At 44.3% G+C, this 22,201-nt stretch overlaps 1 protein-coding gene across 1 annotated transcript in view; it reads right to left on the bottom strand.

Annotated features, from left to right (window-relative positions):
- The window catches only part of LOC147718741 (sodium- and chloride-dependent neutral and basic amino acid transporter B(0+)-like), a 255,411-nt gene that overhangs the window by 20,019 nt on the left and 213,191 nt on the right, over positions 1-22,201 (bottom strand). The window contains exon 13 of the mRNA XM_086918728.1: positions 6,250-6,417. Coding sequence (XP_086774854.1) covers positions 6,250-6,417 — 168 coding nt within the window. The remainder of the gene's footprint in view (positions 1-6,249; positions 6,418-22,201) is intronic.

The following is a 22,201-nucleotide window of genomic DNA, read 5'->3' as shown; positions in this document are numbered from 1 at the left end:
TCGTCCAGGACATAGCCAAGATTTTAGAAGTTAATTTAGCGCAAGTGTCAAGAGAGTGTCAAAAACAGATGAAATCTTGAGCCCATCTCCCTTTAACCATTCTTGGGAGGGTGAATTTAGTTAAGATGGTGGTGCTACCTAAAATAACCTTTCTCTTTAACTCAATTCCCCTACCATTTGACAAACCAGCTATTGATAAACTTCAGCAGGCCGTAAACTCTTTTATCTGGGCAGACTAGCCTGGAAGAAGTTATGGCGTAGGAGAGAGAAAGGGGGTCTTGCGCTACCTGACTTACAGTATTATGCTTGGGCTTTTCAGTTTTCACACTCCCGGATGCTGTTAAAAATGCCTGTAAGCACCGGGGCAAGAGGCATGTTTCTGGCTGTGTTAAGGGGGGGTAATCTACCTGAGGAGGGCTTTTGTTTAAATTCGGAGAACCAAAATTCTTCAAAAAGGTTAAACTTAAAGTACTCCAGGCATTGGTTAGAGCATGGGCTAGACTAAAGTGTCTTGTCGGCCTTAATTACTTTTCAAGTCTAGCGCCACTCTGGGATTCAGCGGGTGCGCCGGAATGTCTTCATGATAGTCTTGCTTTACCACTTAGAGAAGCAGGTTTGAAAGTATGGGGAGATCTAGCCTACACTAATTTCATGGGAACAACTAAGAGGAAAAGTGGAAATGGGCCTCTCAAAGCTCAAGTATAGTCTGCTACTGAGCTGGGTCCAAACACAACAAAGCCTGAAAAAACCCATAGGCTGTGGCAACATTCTTGAACAACAGTTAGTAGCCAGGTCAGTAAGGAGGAGGGAGGTCTCTTACTGGTATTGGGCAATGGAGGAGGCCATGGATGGTGAATTTAAACTCGCAGATAAAGTATGGAGTGAACATCTTCCAAATGAACAGTGAGAGCAATTGTGGCAGAATTCATTTAAGACTCTCTTTAGCATAGTAAAACCTGCCTAGCTGAAGAGAAACCACGTATTCACTGTACATAGGGCCTATCCTTCCCCTTTAAAGCTGTCTAAAATTTCAAATGGGACCCACGTTAGCTGTAGCAAATGCAGTCTCATTGAAGCCTCAGCTATTCACATGTTTAAAGACTGTTCTGCCATTTCACTTTTTTGGGACAGAGTTCGGAAGTCATTGACAGGTATTTTGGGATCCCTAATTCAAATAGACTTGGACCTGACAATTTTTGGCCTTACCAATCAAGTCACTGGACCAGCTAGATCTCTTTTATTCTACGCTAATTTGCTAGCTAGGATGCAAATATGCAAGCATTGGATTAAACCCTCCCCTCCCATGCACTCCGACTGGTTGGCGTCGATGTACGATGTATGTTCCAGAATGTGCAGCAGTAAAAAGACAGCATTTTGGGACTTGTTGCTAAAGTGGGCTAGGGCAGGGCCTAGTCGAAGAGTAACCTCTTCCCCTTTTCTGGAGTAGCAACATCAATGTCTGACAATGTACCTACAGGCTGAAGGCCCCGTGAGATTCCAAATGAACAACTACTCTTCTCAGTACCACCCTCAAGTCAGTCCTATAGTATGCAGATGTTATGCTGTTAATGACCCAGACTCCTAATGGCCTGAAGATCCTCGAAGATACATTTGTATAGTTCATGGGTAGCCTATATCTTGATTCTAACCTTACTAAACTTTTTATATGGCTTGTGGCCCAAGAAACTGTAAGACAAGAGCCATGAACATCAAAAGGATGAATGTAGGGAATGTCAATTATTTCCCCTCAAGTTCTTGGCATCTTGCCTTTCCGTAAGATGACAAACGTTCTCCCAGCTGGTTGGTGCATTGCTTAATTTTGCCCAGAATATCAGCAAATAGCAAACCACACCCTTGTTGGAAATCTATAAGTAAAGTTGCCTTACAATATTAACCAGTAGTGGAGAACTATGGGGTCATTGCCCATCAAATAACCTTTAAGTGAATGAGAACAGTTTTTGAGGTGGTTATTGGTGTAATGTACTACCTCCACAATGTCAGTGGGGTGTTCGAGCAAGGTACACCTTTGTGAGAGAGCACAATGCAACAGTCCTGCTGGATGTCGGGGGACTGTATAAATAAAGTGGACAAGGGCTGAGGAGTCATTTTCACCAGTGTGTCCAGACAAGTAAGTTCCCATGTGTGGTGTCCAATTATTGTAAGATGCGGCCTGTACTGAAAAGCCACAGAGATCCGTCATAGTCCTCCATGACCGCCCAGGGCCGTCACAACAATTCGGTCTAGCACGGTCCAACCTATTTTTTTCATGAAGAACTGGGGCAGTGGTATGTGGGAGGCCTTATAAAACTGGTGCCAATGCAATTCGGGCTGTCTGTATGGGTTAATCCAAAAGCCACTCTAAACAGAAAGATCATACAAGATTGCCTAGTATGCGATTTATGGCACAATATCCCCTTGGCTCAAGCTTATTAAACACACAGTTCAAATGCTTTGTATGCTGGAATTATATGACACCCCCAATTGGATTACAAAGAATGGGCTCCACTGAGTAAAAAATAATTCCAAGAGTATGTGACATCCACTCCAGGGGGCGAGGAAATAAACAAAAACAACATTTTATGGGATTATGTTGCCCCTGCAATGAACTTTCATCACAAATATCGCTCTTTATTTTCTATGGTCTCCGAACAACCCTCCAGGAACAAGGTGATGGAAGTGCAGAAACTAAATTCGAATTTCGTTTTCGGCAGCTTGACGGATAAGATGAGCGCATTGAAATTGGAATAGGGAATGGTCACTAGTTTGAAATATGAATAACCAATATGGAGATTCTCGATGCACAGTCTTGATCGAGAGATTGGTTCCTTTGTACTGAATGATATGTACTAGTAGAGGTTTAATATGAAGCTGATTTTCTTGTTTTCAAAGAGTGTGATTAATGTAAATTTGCCCTGAAGAAGCAGAAGAATGTCTGCGAAACTCAGTGTTGGCATTTGCAGGAGGTTTTGCAATGAATATAGTTTCAAGCAAATTATGTATCATTTGTATAGAGGCATCTGCAGGACTGTTTTGTCATGAATATAGCCACAGGGAATGTATGTATCATTTATATGGAAATAACACTAATGAAGGTTTAAATATTTTTATTTTGGATCCACATGTATCCAATGGTGCTTTTGAAATTAATATAATGTGTACAACAATATGTTTCAATTTTTGTATGAGGCTTCAGGATTACTGACACTACAAGTAAATGCATCAGAGCCTATTTGACATTAGTTTTGCCTTTTTTGTTCTGGTTGTGATTCTTAATTGTTTTCATACTCCCCATAACCCATTGGTAAATATAAAATCCTCCGCTATGTAATCCTGTGGGTTTATATGATCACTAATTTGGGGAGTACTTTTATTAGTGTATGGACAAAATATCATTGACAAAATAGAGTGCAGTCAAAATATTGTGTCAAGATTATCAAGGACATAAATATTGTGAAAGTAGGTTTTTTTGGGTATGCTTACCCAATTTTACTTTACTCAACTCCACATCTATGCACCTTGAGGATATACATAAATATTGTCAAAGTACGTATATGTGGAGTTAAGAATAGTAAATCTATACTCATCTATTTTTATTTGCTTTCTTGATGTTTTGGTCATTGATATTTTCAAAAAGATTTTCTGACCTTGCGATATTTTTGACAATGATATTCTGTCAGATAACCACTTTTATGATAATTAGGTATTGCCTACGCAGCGCGCATGCACTGGATAGGAAAAAGACATGCAGTAATGGATTCAGTTTTTGCCCTAAAAACGTGCACACGTTGCATTGCTTTCAATGGCAACGCATGCATGCTTGGCGATTCCTTTGCGGGAGCGAGCTTTGAAACCATCTGTTTGTAATGAACAGATTGCTTCACAGCTCGCTCCTGCAAGGGAAACAGGTGTAGGCCCCCCTCCTCTCTCCCCTCCCCCCTCCCCCTGCTGCCTCCTCTTCTCCCGGTCAGCGCAAGGCACGCACGTTTGTTTTTACTTAAAACCAACCCGCAACTTTATTCACACAAACAAAACAAATTGATTCTGGCATTTATTGGAAAGTGCGAGCACACTTTGAGGTGATTAGCATAGGTCCGTTTTCATTCTTTGTTGACAGAGCGCGGCCATATATTGATTTTTATTGAGGCAAGAATACAGATATGTTTTCATGGCTCCCCCTCACTTCCGCATTAGCGCTGCTCTGCCGTGCAGTGTGCACGTGAGTAGTTGGGTGCTTATGTTAACAGTCGAAAGAACCTCTTGTCACCATTTTATTTCTGCTGTAGCTGCATAGGTTTTCATTTTTAGCGAATCAGTGATTTAAGGGTTTGCTTAAAATGTGTCACATTTTAGAAACACTTAAACGTGGTGTAGTGGGGAGGCGACCGGGCCGGGCACGAAGATTGGCAGCTTGGCTTCTACGGTATTGTGAATTTATAAAGCGCATTAAAGTGCTCTGTGAACAGGTACACGCTTCTCAGTGGAGCCCAGGGTTAGTCTGTCAGTATCCTACATTCCCGTCTGTACATTTAGCACTATTTAATCGTGCACATGTGTTTGTCTGCACCCTAGCATGTCTGGGTGTACAGCGCTTTCAGAGCATTCCGCCGCTTGTGTGCACGTGCGCAGCGTCCACTTCAGGGACACCGTTCTCTGTTCTATTTTTTTTTTACTTTAAAACTGAGCGCAGAGCCGCTTGAAAGACACTGCGCTCGGTATCTTTATGTATTTTTTAACTTTAGCACTAAGCGCAGCGCCTGCTTCAATGACACAGTGCTCAGAGCGCAGTGTCTTTGAAGCGACGCCGCGCTCAGTTTTAGACTCAAGCATTTGCAATGCAATTGAACCTATTGCTTGTTATGCTGTGGTGTTCCTCTATTTAGTTAGCGCCTGGTATTGTATCTGTTTTCACACCCATTACATGTCTGTTGAATGGGAAAAGGACACAGATATCTTTCAACCCCGGGGCCCATCTAAAATGCACATGAGTCAGTGCAAACTACCCTTATCTGTAATGGGTTCAGAAACTGTTAGCGCTCGGCTTTCCTCTTTACATTTTTAAATATTTTGTTCGCGTTTTATTGACTGTTTGGAGTTAAAGTTGTTGCGCACTGCTGGTCTGAACTTGCATATTTCAAAGGCAAAGTTGTTTCTGGACAATACCCTCATAGTTGCTGCAGAATCTACACTACATGGCTCACACATCTCACTTTTAGCCGTTTCAAAGACACCGGCATCTACAAAATGATGACTTTTTATGCTTTTAGACATGGTTCATTTTTATTTTAATTACATTCCTAGTTCACTAACAAAAAATAACCGATTACTTTTTTAAATGTAGCAATTTTCTTGTGCAGGTGACTAATGTTACTCGTGGGCTTTTGAATGTCCACATCCTCTTTTGATTTTCATTAGATCATGGCCGTGTTTTCTATATAGGATGTTGTTTCACACAAAGGTCGCCGTTTATCAGACAGCACAGCTGATTGGCTGGCTATGCGAAAGACATCTTGGTGACTTTCAGAAAGTTGACCTGGTGATTCGATTCCGCCCATGGCTTGCTATTGGCTTTGTGGTTTCTAGCTCACGTCAGTATTCTTGCACAAACTCGTTTTCTCTAACAAAAGGCCTTTAAATCTTATTTCGTCACATTTGCTGAGCATCCACAGGCAGAGGTAAAATGTCAAGCTGTGTTTTCTTGTCTGCCTGGTGTTTATTTTGCTTTTGAGTTTCCCGAAAGTGAAAACCTTTATTTAACAAGCATTTGCAATGCAATAGGTCTCGCATTTACGCGAGTTTAAGCTATTGGCATTGGAAATGAAAATGCCTTATATTTACTTTTTTAAAACGAAAACAAAAATAAAAGCCATTGTTATTTGCAATGCCAATAGCTCAAACTCGAGTAAATGCGAGACCTATTGCATTGCAAATGCTTGTTTTTAATAATGGAATGAACAGTTATTGATTAATGTAACCCTATCTACCACCAGAGCACTACCTAGTTGAAAAGTTCATCCATATGACACATCCGAACCTATAAAAGATGATCCATGCCTGTTTCCCAACCAATTTGAAAGGAACTTTGAGATGTGGTGACAGTTCGCTAAGCGCATGTTACATTGAATTACAAATTCGTTCACAGTGTTTAGAGCAAGGGACTGAGTTAGATTCATGCTATATTAACTCCAGCAGAGGTGCTTCCTGTTTCAGCGCACGCATGCCTCTGTAGAAAGCCTCATGTGATGTGCTCACCTGCCACAGGTTTCCTTCACTCCTGGCAATGTGTATGATGGCGATGAGAGGAATCCACATGACGCAAAAAATAATCATAAGCCAGCCAAGTGCGAGACCCCAGCGAGGATACACATATTTGCCATATATGGGGGGATCAAATGTCACCAAAGACCAGACGAAAATGATCTGTTGAGAAAAAGAGATATTGCCTGTTTAACATCCTTTCACTTGTTGTTGCATGGTATTTTACATGGAATGCAAATAGACAATCATTGTGTCTGCACAAACTGTGATAACAGGTCAATACTTGCATCCACATCATTTGCATTGTAGTGGAAGGGCAAATGACATTTCAAATACGATACATAATGCTGTATAAATGCATATTTGAAAAATATTTCTAAAATAAAAAATAAGTAATAGAGAGGCAATTTAAATGAGTTAGGCTGTTAATGAGGCTGGTAAAAGAGTGAATTAAGACGTCTTAGAATGCCCAGTGAACTCACTGCCCCCGCAAGTGTTTAATCCCTGTGCCACACTTGCCATGCAGCTACAGGACTTGTATGAGGGCTTTCTTACATTTTTTAACAGATCCGGGTTAGTTTAAGCTCAGGACCACAGAGCTGGGTTCACATACAGTCCGCAAATGAGTGGTCAAGAAATAAAAAGTAATCTTTAAATTAAACTTCAGAAGCCAACCCACCACCTTTTGTAGCACAAGCACCTCAAAAACGAATGAACAGATTCACACCAAACCCAAATGCTCTAGTCTAAGTAATATTCTAGTTTCACGCCAAGTTTATTGTACTTTCATTGAGCATTTTGAGCTTGCATAGGAAACCCAAAATGTGTCCTCTTCGTAGAATTCCGACACCAGTCCCTTCTTGCACTACTCTGCATAAAATTACAGTGGCGGACCGTCCATTGGGGGCGTTGGGGCGTTGCCCCCCCGCCCGCACCTGCAGCTCCGTCCCCACCCGCAGCTCCGTCCCTCGGTGTCTTTGAACTGAAGTAAACTTAAGTTCAAAGACGCCGAGGAACAATGCCTGTCAGTCAGCATGATGCAGGACGGCCCACCCCCTTCAGAGTCTGAAGGGGGTGGGCGGTCCTGTGTCATGTTGACTGACAGGCATAAGGCATTGTCTGGGGCAGGCAGCAGCACACAGGTGCGCATGAGTGGGCACGGAGGCACATTTTTCAGCCTTGCCCCCGCATGCGCACTTGTGCCTGCGCATGCCCATTAGAAGAGCGAAACCTCGCTCTCCTAATGGGCAGGCGGGCAGAAAGCAACCATGCCCTGTGTCAATCCTGGCGCTACTCCGGCGCCAGGATTGGCTGAGGACGGACGGCGGGGTTTCCGCTCCAGTGAAGGCGCCAAGGACAGGTTCCGGAAGATGCGGCGCTGACCGGCGGTCAGGTAAGTTTTCTTAAATTCTTCTCTTCCTGAGTTCCTTCTTTATTTTAATTCCCCGGCGGTACAGTGTGTATGGGGGGGAGAGGGGGGGAGGGGAGGGGGGTGTCTCACGCTTCGTATCACTGGCCTGGTTCATAGAGATGCTGGCCTGTAACATAACACAAGTAGAAGGCGAAGCCGGTTCTTGGGGGAGTTGATCAGACTGAAGCAGAGGGGTGGTGGTCTCAAGAGTGTTTTGTATTCTTGATGCTCTCGGGGAGTCTCCGGCTGGTTATCACTCGCCACCTATGTGATCCTCGGCTCCTCTTGGCGCAGCGGCATTGTGAGGCGTGGAGGAGGGTAAACTCAGTCCAGCTACCGGTGACAAGGGGTAGGCCGCTGCAGTCTAGTAAAGATGGGAAGAGGTGATAGCGCTGGGAAATGTCTGTGGTCACAAGGCTGCAGAGAGCACAGCAGCGCTGGGAGCCGCTGTCAGCGGTCGTAATTCGCAAGTGGAGCAGTCGGGATAATAAAGTGGTTTATTGCTACAACTGAGCATCCCACTGGAACGGGCTACAGAAGCCTGAGGGTCTTTAGGAGAGATACAATTAAGGGTCTTTAAATTGAAACAGATATATCATAGAGGAATCCGATTGCACTGCATTTCCTTTTACTTCGAGTTTCTTATAGTTAAGCAGCTGAGTACCTAATTATTAATATACTTAACTAATTGTCTCATAAGTGACAATTTAAAGTTGTGCATTGACGATAGTCTATGGTTTGAGCACGGTCTGCACGTGAGAAACTCCACTCCCTTCACAATAAAATGCAGAGCTGTCAGTCGTGCCCTGCTTTGAACACCCATCCACAACCTGTTGTCACGCAGACACCTAGAGGCCACTTCTGCACAATTAAGACCGACTGTTGCGTGAAAAACAGTGCTATGGAAACGCACTCTGGGAAAAGGAAATAAGCAACATGCTCATCGCTTGGTAAAATTTGTTTTATATATTGTACTGTTGCCATCTCCCGAGTGTGTGAGGGCTTTGTCTCTTCAGTGCGCCTAGGGCTGTTACAGTGGCCCCTTTTGTTAGTGTGCATGGGGTCAGTGACTGTCCTAGTGTCCTTACTGTATGTGTTGCTCAGCTGTAGGCGGACGATTAAGGCTGGAGGGTACGGACTGAGAGGTATGTGAATGTGTGTTTATGAATAGGTGTGAGTTATGAATGAGTGAGTGTGTTTATGAATAGGTGTGAGTTAGCTTGGTCGGGTGTGTGCATGTGACTTTTATTAATTGGTTGTGTGTAGGCATGTGCATGATTGTTTTATGACTCAGAGGGTATGTGGAACTGGTAGGAGATTATCAGCAAGATAGTGAAACCTTCTTAAAGCGATCTGTGGGAGAATACACATATGTGCAAGTTGTCTAATTAGGTTCGAGGGTGTTTACAGGTGCTTTGTGACAAGTGAAGGGACCATGGTATCAGTGGAAACAAAGCCAGCAAGTAGAGATTGGGTGATGTTTACTCATGTTAAGCATGAGGCAGCCCTAAATGTGATAACTACTAATGGAGGCCTGGGTAACTCAAATGTGTTGTAAAATGCACCAACTGACACTTATTTTGAAGTTAGCGTTTCCTCAAAAGCGAAAACACTCCTGGATCCTACGGCTCTAAGTCCCCTCATTCTCCCGAAAACAGTCTGCTAGTAAATAGTTTTGTCAAACCACCGTTTGTATTGTAAAACTTGTAGAATTGTTTACCGTGTTTACTTACCTGCCCCTGTATTTAACACACGCCATCCTGGCAGAGCAGTAAACTTCCAAGGAATTCACGTTACAGCTGTCTTGTCAGCTCGGGCGGCCCACGCCTGTCGCAGATTAAAACATGCATTTTGTTTTCCATTTTAATATCAGTTTGCTGAGCTCAAGGTCCAATTGTCTGGATTCAGGGTGAAAGAATGTAAAGTGCCAACTGGGCGGCATAGCGACGCTGCGTTGTGCAGCAACCTCGGTTTTCGGAATGTTCTTTGGTTCCCAACCTTCCCATCGAAGTACCCCCTACGGCCCTTATGCGTTAGATGATGCAGAGTATTAGCAAAGCTGGAGCCAAGCAGCAAGCGTTTTTCAGCCATGTTCCATCATGAAAGAATTGCAGAGAAATCTAGTAGCTTGATTTAAAAAAATGCAGAGAAAAGATACATTAATTTAAAAAATGGGAATACATTTTCTGTATTATTCACTGCCCCTGTGGATTTTCTTGTACGTCCCCAGTGCTGCTTTGCTAGTGGGCATTGAGAAATGTTATGTCTTCTTTCATTTGGCTTGTGTTTGTTTGGGAGAAGGGGTTCATTTTAATGTGCGAGCAGGTCCATTATGCTCGTACTCTTAATCCGCTGGGTTCCTTGCTGTTTCCTATGCTTACGCACTCGTGTGGTTTTCTCCATCTTGGTCATCAGAACCCTGCCAGCAATATGCATGCAGGGCAGGTGCATTATTTGCTATTGCTAAGCTTTTCAGTGAGAGAGTACTGAAGCCACACCATGCTGGTAACCTGCATCTTGATTCTAAAACACAGAATGAATTCATGGTGACTGGATGACTCCTACTCTGGTTTTGCGAGGAGTTGGTTAATTTACATTTCTTCAAAGGTCTTTCTAAGCTCAGTAGGAGAGCTTCGGATAGATCGCAGTATGTCCATTTGTGTGTGCAGAGAAGACTCGTAAACTTAGCATCCCATCAACATACAGGTGCTTGGGCCGTGCGAGGCTATGGAAACTAGCAGGGACTGGTCACGTTCCTTAGTGTTCACAAAATGCAGAGGACAGGTTGTGAGGGTTTATGCTGAATAATGGATTAATAGGGTATTTGGGGCGTGTGTAGGGAGAGGGATTTCATCATCTAGGAGCTGACGGTCCTCGGAAAGTCTCCAGAATGATACATAGAGTGTTAGTACACTGCTTTGACTCTTCTGGCACCTAGACAAATATAATCAAATACTGACTCTTGGTGTTTTTTCCTCAAAGTTATTGTATTTGGCCGAAAATATGTTATTGTTGTTATCTCTGCTCAGGCTCGCTTCGCCGCAGCGATACGACAATCGGGGTTGGCACACCACTTTCAAATGTCACCAGCCGCCACTGATTAAACATCCCAAACAAAATTTTGCCAAACACCAGGCAGTTGAGAAATGTCATGTAGATCCTCAAAACACAGCGCCTCCAAAGTTCCTGGTTCACCCCTGCGATATAAGAGGGCACAGTTCCAACACCGAGACAGTTGGTCAATCCTCGAGTCTGGATCACTGAACATGTAGCTCCATCCGTTTGTCTTACAGCTGTGATTTTAGTTTGGTTTTTATTGAAATTCATTTAATTGCACATCTTGAGGCATGGTTCTACCATTTTCTGAAGGGTATAGCATGTTTTCTACACTCTTTTGCAAAAGCCTTCATGCCTTCACTTGTTGCCCAATGCCCATCTTGTTGAACATTTAACTCTAGAAACATATTCCATGCAGGAGTCCCATGTCAACCAGACACCATTCATCGAATCTCTGAATAACAGACAGTAATTTGAACTCAAAGGCAAGGAAAATTAAAGAGCAACTTCAGAAAAAGAAGAAAGATCACCAGTTTCACCATTCCTGGTGCTCCTGGTCACTATAGATCTCATCATCAAAGACATCTACGTCTGAAGTGAGGCTTCATTTAACATCAAGATATCTGATGTTAAGAGCTTCGGTGGCAACATTTCCATATATACGCCATCAAGAACTACAGCAAAAAAACTGTGCTTGCCAAATCATTGCCTTGTGCAACACTACAAAAGAGGCATCTTTCTTCAATCCCTCTAAAGAGGATACTTATTGAAACCACGGACATCACCCCCTCCCAGGACCTCTGCAACAAGCTCAGCTCCTACTTCCATCTGAAGATCAAGGGCCTCTGCGACAAATTCAATGACCAGACACCGGACTCCGAAACCACTCTATCCTCCAGCAACGCCAGTCAGCCTAGCATCTCTTCCTGGACCCCAGTCACCACCGAAAACACAGCATCAATAATGACCAGCAACCACTCAGGAGCCCCACGGACCCCTGCCCCCTGCACATTTTCCACAGAGCTGCCCCACCATTTCCCCAGAACTACCTCTGACCATCAAGGCCACCTTCGAAAGCGGCATCTTTCCCAACTACTGGAAACGTGCACAAGTCAGACCCCTACTCAAGAAGCTCTCAGCAGATCCCACAGATCTGAAGAGCTACCGACCCATCTCCCTCCTTTCCTTCGCGGCAAAAGTCACAGAAAAGACAATGAACATCCAACTAACAAAATTCTGTGAAGAAAACTCAATCCTCGAACCCCTCCCAATCTGGATTCCACAGCAATTACAGCACTGAGACAACTTTACTTGCCGACACAGACTACATCCGCACCACCCTACTTGACCTCTTGTCAGCCTTTGAACACCATCTCCCACCGCACACTCACTGACAGACTCCACCGAGCCGGAATACAGGGAACCACCCTCGACTAGCTCCTCTCCTTCCTCACCGGCAGGACCCAAAGAATCCGACTCGCACACTTCCTCTCCGAACCCACGGAAATCAACTGCGGAGTACCCCAAGGATCATTGCTCAGCCCCACGCTCTTCAACATCTACATGGCCCCCATCGCTTCCATAGTCACACATCATGGAATAAGCATAGTATCTTACGCTAAAGATACCCAGCTCATCCTCTCCCTCATCAAGGACCCCATCACTAGCAGACTCAGCTTCCAGGAAGGAATGAAAACGGTCATATCCTAGATGAGCAGCAGTCGCCTGAAGCTCAACTTGGAGAAGACAGAGGTCCTCATCCTCGGACCCTCCCCCTCTGCATGGGACAACTCCTAGTGGCCCAGCTCCCTTGACAGCCCTCGACCCTCATGGACCACCCCCGAAACCTTAGCATCGTACTTGACTCCTCCCTCTCCATGACTGGACAGGTCAATGCCGTCACTTCCACCTGCTTCAACACACTTCGCATACTCCGAAAGACATTCAAATGGATCTCCCCTAAATGAAGAAAGACTGTCACCCACACACTCATAACCAGCAGACTGGACTACGGAGACGCTCAGCAACAAGTCTCTGCTCCGCAAACTCCAGACCATAGAGAACACTGCAGCCAGACTCGTCTTTGGCATCCCACGACATAAACACATTACCCAACACCTACGTATCCTCCACTGGCTCCCTGTCGAGAAAAGAGTAACCTTCAAGATACTCACCCATGCCTATAAATACCTCCACAACACCAGACCCCAATACTTCGGCGACAGAATAGCTTTCCATGTACCCAAGAGGAACCTCTGATCCACTGACCTTGCCGAACCCCCATGCATCCGCAGAGCAGGAACAGGTGGAAGAACCTTCTCCTACATCCTACAAGACCTGGACGAGCTGCCAATCAACATCAGACAAGCCCCCACCCTGCACATCTTCATGAAGACCCTCAAGAACTGTCTCTTCGAATGACCGAAGCTGCTCCCCCCCAGCGCCTTGAGACCCTTACGGGTGAGTAGCACACTTACAATTTCCCTGATTGAATAATTGATTAATTGATTGATTGATTGATTGATTGACTGAAGAACCTTGATGGCAACCATCAGCTCAGAAAGATAATGACTCTTCTGTCTCATGAAATTCTCATAAGACTGAATATTGTCATGCCTCCATCGTATGTGTCAATGTTAAGGAGTGTAATTCTAATTCCACATTTCTAACCTGATAGGAGGACTTCCAGGCCTCTCAGAGTCATGGCGCTGCAAGAGATACCACCACTCCCAATTCATCATTGGATGCTTGTAGGCCAGCTTCACCTCTGCAACCCGATCACCAGCAGGACAGCCTCATATTAATGACTTTATGACTTTCTGTAAGTTCTGGAAAGGGTTGCCACCTAGCATTTAATTGCTGTGGAAATGCATTAAACTCTGATCCTATGCCTTTCATCATTTTTAATTAGAGATCCAGCGTGGTTCTTTTCAGTGCCTGAAGTGGACAGTTAAAAGAGCAGGTGCTCACTATTCCAGAATAGACTTTTGCAACTGAGAAGTGTCGGTACTCTTTAATTAAACATATTTCACCTGCTATAGTGTGCTACAACTCTCCCTTTTAAGTGAAACAGGAGTAGGTGTTCATTAAATGGTAGTAATTTCCTTTATTGCCACACTGGAAAAAATCAATCACCAGTACATCAGATAAAATATATATTTACAATTCAAGTATTCAGATAGTATAAAAAGATAAAAATATACACCCTTAGGCGTCATGTAGTCAATCTTTAGGGCCAGTATATCTGGAGAATTAGTAAAAATCTGTTTTATTTGACCAGGTCAGGCTAATTTTATTCCAGATAAAGTAGCCACCTGATATCCAACTTGCACAAGAATTTAGGTTTTAAAATCATCCCTATGAGGAGTGTCTATTTCACAGGTTTCTTGCATCATACAAAGATCAAAAACATCCATGAAGTGTCCCCAATCTAAAACACTGATCTTAGATTTAATACCAGCAATGTTCAAGCTTATCAAAGAAATTTTACTGGAGAGGTCTCCATTTACTCCTCTTGTCATAATTGCATTATCCATGGATGGTTTATAAGTATTTAAGTTGGCAATTTGGTTGCTGGCATGAGGGGGGGGGGGTCTCTGGTGTCTTACATCTTGACAAATAAGCAAAACTCATCTTATAGTGTTCAGTCAAGCTACCCTCGGTAGATCAGATTCCAATTGAACCAGTCCACATCCCCACCAGTGCACATGGGTTTTATTGTGAAAGATAACATGACTTCTTTCAAAGTTATATTTGTATTTAAGTTGGAGTAAACAATTTTTTTGAGGGGGGGGGGGGGGTGGAATGAGCACCCAGAGCCATCAAACCATTTGCCAAAAATTTAGTTTTTAAGACTGCATTTATATAGTCATATTCCTCAGTCAGGGTAGAGTGACAAGTGGTTTTTAGAATATCTGAGCATAGGACGTCATAGCATTTCCAAACCCCTCTTATCCAATAGACCATTTTTTTTACAGTGAATCCTCATACTCTCTAGTGCCAGTTGAAAGTTTTGGAACATTAATCATGAAGCATGTTCACAGGTCAAAGAATGCTCTGCATTTTGAGATGTAGGGCGACCATAGGGGGCTCTTAACTGGAAGACGGAGAGAGGACAATGAATAATCCCTGCAGGGGATGTTAGGCAGGCTATTTGTTCAGGGAATTTGACTCTTTTACATTGAATGGCATTCATGTCCCTAGAACTTCTTAGACCAAATTGGCATTTATTTGATCCCTTCTAATTGAGCAGGGGGCAAGGAAGATCTGGGTGTTGAGGCATCTGTCTCATCACCCCTCTTAATAGGAATAAACAAATTCAGAGTAAGGCTACTGATTTTATGTGTCATCTCCATGCCCATTGGCAATGAAATTAGCAATGTCATGTGTAGGTGACCTATAGATGATTGATGCTAGTGACCTAACCATATCTTTTAGATCTAAAATCTCACGTTTAAGATCAAATATTGTATCTAGTAATATCTTGTTGTCTAAGAGTGCATTTATTTCTGGCTTACACCCCACAGCCTTAATTATTTTTGAGCTGGCTAGTGACGAAGATGGGACATCTAAGTCACCTAAAGGTGAAAATCGAGGCCCAAGCCTTCTTGACCCTCCGCAACAACAATTTCCACTTAGAAGACAGAAATGACCCATGCTCCAATACACCCCTCGAAAGCCGGAACAACATTGGACTTACCCAGCTAGTCATGGAACCAACACACAATGTAGGACACACCCTAGACCCTATTTTCTCCAGTTGCAACAGCATCAATTACATCTCCACTCCACCACTCACAAGGACCAACCACTCCATCATCCTTTTCCAAATCAACACATTGCAAAGCCACCACATCTATCACTGTCAGCCTACCCAACAGCAGCTAGCAAAATCTCAGAACCAGACTGGCCCAATGCCCTCAACACAAGCAGACTCTCTCACACCCATCAAATCCAACAATCAATGGAGAACCAAAGAGCAGGCAAGTTGGTACACACAGGACCGCGAAGACTCCAAACGACACTGAAAACAGCTAGAAAGAAAATTGAGAGCCAACCAAGAAACTTTCATCACAACCACCTACAAGGCAGCACTCAGATGTGACCACCAGCAACTGAGATACCCAAGAAAAGAGCATTAGCTGAATGCATTGAAGGGAGCTTTAAGAGCTGCCAGGAGTTCTTCTCGATTGAGAAGGCATTCACTACACCCTCAGTCTACGTCAATAGCATCAGCCCCTCCGAAATGCTCTACGACATACTATCAATATTCTTCCTAATAAAAATCATCAGTATCTACAACAACTTCACTCACAATCCAGATCCCAGAGATCTGATCCCAAACCGGCCCATCATCTTCTAAAACAGCCAACTGAAAGAATGGAAAAGTTTCAAAGAGAAGATACAGAGAAGATTATGCGGACCATCTACCCAGGGGTCCCAACAGATCCATGCCCCCACCACATCTGGAGCCTCGAAGAGTGACCAATCAGCACCCTCCTCATCCACATCATCAACACTGTTGGACTTGGTCCTTTTTGCAGGGTCATCCCTGAACTTTTTCCCTACCTCCAGGTACTTTTTCTCTCCTGTTGTTGATGGTTTTAGGACTCTAGGCAGTTTTATCACTGCTGTACAGTGTTAAAGTGCATGTGCTCTCTATGGTTAACATGGTAAGATTGGTCTACACCTGTTTGGCATATTACATTTACCTATCAGTCCCTTGTAAAGTGGTATACCATATACCCTGGGCCAGTAAATTAAATGCTACTGGAGGGCTTGCAGCGCTGCTTGCGCCAGCCACCAGTAGCATTTCAAACTTGTCTTAGGCTTCTGCCATTGCAGGGCCTGGTGCACAGTTTACTGCTGCTGTGACGTGGTTGCAACGTCTGTGACTCCCCTTTTTTACTACATATCACTCACCCCTAAGGTAGGCCCTGGCTAGCCCTATGGGCTGGGTGTGCTGTAGGTAAAAGGTAGGATATATGCCTTAACTCTGTGGCAAGTCCTGGTAGTGACAAACAGTCATTTTGGTTTTTCAGTACTGTGAGGCTGCCCTCTCATAGGAATGCATTGGGGATTCCCTGATATGTGTTTCAGTGGTAATTCCTGACATGAGAGGAGTAGCGTGATCTAGTTTGGTATGTTTGGAATAGTGGTGATAAATGCTCTGTAATGGTGTTCACCGATTTATTATCACTATTTTAGAAATTCCACTTTTAGAAGTGGGCATTTATGTGTGCTATGTGTCTTTGTGCCTGCCTGTTGTGTATTGCATGTCTGGCTCTCGATGACAGGGGCTGGGAAGGTGCAGTGGCTCCAGACGGGCTGAGTGTGTCAGTGCTAGGCTGAATAGGGCAATTTGCATTTGGAGTAGTGGGAGGAGTAGCACCTGAACCTGAAAAGGACTGTGCCTGCCTTCCACAATTCTTTCTCCATCCTTCTGTGGTGTGTCTGGGGCCAGAGCCTACACTAACATTAACAGTGGTGGTGCACATGAAAAGATGTATGGAAGCACCCCCCAAACTGGTTTGGACTGGGCTTAGGCCTGTGCCAGGGGGAAGAAAAAAGACACTGTCTAGTATACGTATTGGTCCTGTGACCCCATGAAGTTGTGCTGTGTGCTTACTTGGACTGCTGGGCACCAGGAGGAACAGGCACAAAGGACTCTCCCTCTGCTGGAGGGACCTGTGAGCTGGCCTGCCTGGGCCCAGCTTTGCCCTGTGTGCTTTTGGGACTTGGGGTGCTGCAGGAGTCCTAGGTGTTGAGCCCCTGGTGTGAGCAGCAGCATGTGGGGAATGCTATGTACTTCCCTGGAGCGTGAGGAGCACTTTGAGGAGCACTTTGTCCTTACTGTGCCCCTCAGCTCTGTACCCCCGTAACAGAAGGACAGATGGGCGCGTTCCAATTATATTTCTAAAGCCCAAGAAGGGGGCTCCAACCTTGCTAGTAACTAGCACTGTGGCTAGGAAGCCACCGGAAGTCAGGCAGAGAACACCTGAGGGTGGGCAGGGCTCCCCTAAGGAGAGGGAGAATCCCGCGTGTTCTCTAAAGCTGGTGTGGGCTGGGCCGATTTGGAAAAAAAGGCTAGTGAGCAACTGCCCCCACACCCAACGGTTGTCATAGCAACGAGAAAGGCTGTGCACCGGAGGGGGGGGGGGGGCGAATGAGCTCCGTTCCGTGGTGGGAGTGGCCAGAGTTCGCCTGCAGTATGGTGATCAGGAGCGCTGGTGCACGAGATCCTGCTATTGTGGGCTTTGTCCCACGGAGACTGCTGTGACCTTCCAGACTGCCGCAACCTACCCCGCTGTGTACCGCGCAATCCGGAGTCTGGGTCAGGAGCTCCCCAGGCAGCATCTGTGAGTCCTTACCCAGCCAATGTAATAGAAAAGACCATCAACAGGCAACTCAACAAGGCACATCGAACAAAAAAAACTTACTGGGTGACTGTTAGAAATGGGATTCCTGGTTGACTGAGATATGCACCCAGGTCAGGCAGGAACTACCACTCTAGTCAAGGTAAGGAAGACACACACTAAAAGATAACCTGTGCTCACCCTCTGTTAGCTTGGTACAGAGCAGTCAGGCTTATATAAAGAGGCAATGAGTAAAATATTTGTACAAAACACACACACAGCAACACTGAATACACCACAAAAATACTCCAAACAGGTTTAGAAAAAATAGAGAATATTTGTCTTAGTAAATCAAGACCACAATGACAAACATCCAATCAGTAGAAGTTGAGATAGGATTTTTTAAAGATTAAATGCAAAACAGTGCTTAGAATTCACTAGTGATCAAAAGGTTATTGGTGGTCGTGAGGGACTGGTGCAAATACAAAGTTCAGGACAACTGCAATGAAGAGCAGGCCGGCTACAGGACTTACGCAGGGCCCGCTGAAAAGGCACCTTGGATGGACTTGATACTTTGATCTTTTTCAGGCAGTCGTGTCCCTGTGTCGTTGTCTAGCTATGCTGAGAGGGAGGCAATGAATTGTTGTCGAGCCACGCAGAGTGTTGTCAGGCTGCGGAAGTTGTGGAACAGCTGTCTTTGAACAGCTTATGCATGGTATCTTAGGGTGATGCGTCGGTTCTGACTGGCACAGTGGTGAGTAGTAAATCAGCTCAAGAACCCAATTTTGAGGCTCAGAACTTGGAGAGGTCACTTTGGACAAGGGTAGTTCTCACAGATACCAGACCCCAGCAGCACCCCCAGAATTGTTGTAATTCTTTTTTATCCTGGAGACTTCAGAAAACAGGGGGCAAGCCAGTAACAGGTACATGCATCAATCTCGGCATTTGCGATTCCTTAATTGCGATTTTTAAGGAATCGCAAATAAGGAATCTCAAATGCCTATGCATCAAGAAATCGCTAAATAAATTGCGATTCCTTAGAATTCCTTATTTGCGAATAGCATTTTGCGAATCGCAATTAAGGAATCCCTTCCCATTCATTCCTATGGGCCTAGAGGCCCATAGGAATGAATGGGAAGACAATCTCAATTTGCGATTCGCAATTAGCTAATCGCAAATTGAGATTGCGATTTCAAGGGTGCAGGGGTGTCCAAAGGACACCCTGTTGCACCCCTGAAATCAAACAATGCACATATGTTGTGTACACACATGCCCTAAGGGCATGTGTGTGCACAACATGAAAGTTAAAAATATGAACAAAATTGCATATTTCTAACTTTTCGCAAAATTACCATGAGGTCCAACCTCATGGTAATTTTTTCTCTCTAATTGCGAAATCGCAATTTTTTTAAGTTTCATGCATTGCTTTTAAGGAATCGCAAAATTGCGATTCCTTAAAAGCAATCGCACTTGAAAAAATCGCTAAAATAGCGATTTTTTCTCTTTTAGGTTGATGCATCCCAAATAGTGATTTGGGAATCGCAAACGGCCGAATTTTGCGATTCGCACCGTTTGCGAGTCCCAAATCGCTTGATGCATGTGCCTGTAAGCCCTTGGAGATCACTTGGAGGGAGGGCAGAGTCCAGATCTTCTTTCAGCAGAGTCAGGGAGTAGCAGGCCAACCAGCAGAAAAGCAGTTCTTCCAGAAAAGCAGTCCAGTTAAGTCCTTTGGGGAGCACTGCAGACTTCTGACAGACGTTCAGTTCAAGATCCAGAAGTGTCTGATTTTAGGGGGTCAGAGACCAAATACCTATACCCAAAAGTATCTATAAGATGTATGGGTGACTTGAAAGCAGCTCTCTGAAGGCCACAAGGATCACTTTCAACCCAGTCCTGTCTGTTAGGATAACCCTGGGGAGTAAATCAGTGCTTTGTCTGTGGACAAGTGTAAGTGTGAGTGTCAGCCCCTGTAGTGATAGGATAATTTGTACTATTTGGACTGGTGGTGACCAATGTCAACGGCCATCTCAATATATGATGATAGGTCCTTTATTTCTGACTTTATTCAACCTATTTGCAGGATTTGCCTATTGGCTTTGGCATGATTCTATGTCTTTTTTGCCTCCTTTCGGGCCTAGAGGCCTAAACTAGAGAGACTCCATTTTGTCTCTGCCCTGACTCTCTGAGGCGCTTGTAGGTAAGGGGTGAAGTTTCGGTTATAACTTGTTGTTCGCTCTTTGCAAACTGGAAGGAACCGGCCCTTATCTGAGGAATGTCCTTATTTTCTGTGTTCAGACACAACAGCAGCTGGCCACTGGGGGTGCGTAGGGAGCACAGAGCATGTTGCAGGAATATGCTTGGAGGCGGGTTGCTGGCTGGAAATTTCCATGAGGAGAGAGCCTTCTATATTATCAAAGAGCAGTGGAGCAGAGTTGTCAGATGGTTATTGGAACGGTTGGAATTACATCGTCAGATGGTCCGTTGATCAGTTGGTCTTCGGAGTGGGTAAAGTCAGTTGGAAGTCAGCTGGAAGATTTGGAACAGTCAGTTGGAGTCCAGTGCAGTCCAGTTCAGTTGGAAGTCAGATGGAAGAGCTGGAACTGTTGGTTGTTTCTGGAGTTACATCTGGAGTTGGTTTTTGAAGCAGTTGGAGTGCAGTTGGAGCCAGTGGAGTGCAGAGGCCATGAGGAACATTAGAAGTTAGCCCGTTGGTGATGGTGGTTTGGTGATGGCAGAGAGTCCTGATTCAACCAAAGAGGAACAGAGAGTTGGACTCCTTCTTAATAGGGTAAGGTGTTCTGAGAATGTTCTAATTATACATGTTCATAATTAATCACTTTTCTTTCAGCTTCCCATTTGTATGTATGTGTTGGCGATTGCTATTCTATTATTGTGTAATAAAGATTCTTTCTTGTCATTTAATAAAGAGACCCCAATGATTAGAAATTACACGTTACTGTTGTTTTCTATGACAGAATTAACCTTTCTTTTTAGCCAGGTGCTGACGTATAGAAGGATTGGCGATTCCCTTCTTACAGGTAACTGATGACGGAAGGAGATGTTAACTTTAGATGGGAAATAACTTCTAGTGGGTATGATTGGCACTAATGGTTTTTGTTTGGGAGGTCAGGCCCCTATTCCATGTGTTAGGGAAATTGGCTCTCATCAGATACCCAAATGGTAGATGTCCAAGAGATCGTCCGTGGTCGGGCGTTAATGAGATCATCTGTGGTCGGGTGTTATGAGTGAGATCATCCGTGGTCAGGTGTTAATGAGATCGTCCGTGGTCGGGCGTTAGCAAGATCATCCGTGGTCGGGTGTTATGAATCCAGTTCTATGAGGTAATTATAAGATATAGTGTGGATTTCCCCAGATTCTAGTACTATTTCTAACTATATAAGCTTGTCTATTGTCATTTTCCCCATTCTCAGGTAGGTATTTTAGCTGTTGTGCTCTATAGGGCCTGAGGAGGGTGGTGGTACGTGGCGGCTGGGTGTGCTATAATTGGTAAGCTGATAACGTGGTCTGAAAATATGGTCGCTACAGCCCCTCCCTCTCCTCTCTGTTCAGGAAGACCCCTTGGAATGCAGATGAATGGAGATGAGAATGCTGAGGAGCCTCACTTTCCTGTGTTTGTGGCTGTCTAAAGAGAAAACGAATAAATCGTAGCTGTCACCAATCCAGATGTGTATTGGAGATCAGCTGTTAGGCCCAAAAAAGCTAAGAGCTGAAAAATGTCCACTTTCTAAAAGTCGCATTTCTAAAACAGTAATGTTAAATCCAACTTCGTCCGTAAAGAGGATTTATCAAGACCATTTAAAACATATAAAAAATGAAAAAACTACTTTGCTCTGATCAGGATTTACAACTTAAAAGTGTATTAAGGAACTCTCAATACTGGCCTATGAGAGGGGTAGGCCTCACAGTAGTAAAAAAAATAAATAGGCTGTTTGTCACTACCAGTACATGCAAAACATAAAGGTACATATCCTACCTTTTACTTACATAGCCCACTACCCTTAGGGGTGATGTATATGCAATTGTAAGGCTTGGTAAGTGGTCTTAAATGCCAAGTCCAAGCGGCAGTAAACTGCACACACAGGCAGGCCTGAGACCAGTTTGA

The sequence above is a fragment of the Lissotriton vulgaris genome, chromosome 4_1, assembly GCF_964263255.1.
Source record: "Lissotriton vulgaris chromosome 4_1, aLisVul1.2, whole genome shotgun sequence".
NCBI classification, from domain to species: domain Eukaryota; kingdom Metazoa; phylum Chordata; class Amphibia; order Caudata; family Salamandridae; genus Lissotriton; species Lissotriton vulgaris.
The sequence above is the reverse complement of the archived record's forward strand: the minus strand, read 5'-3'. Positions and strand labels throughout refer to the sequence as shown.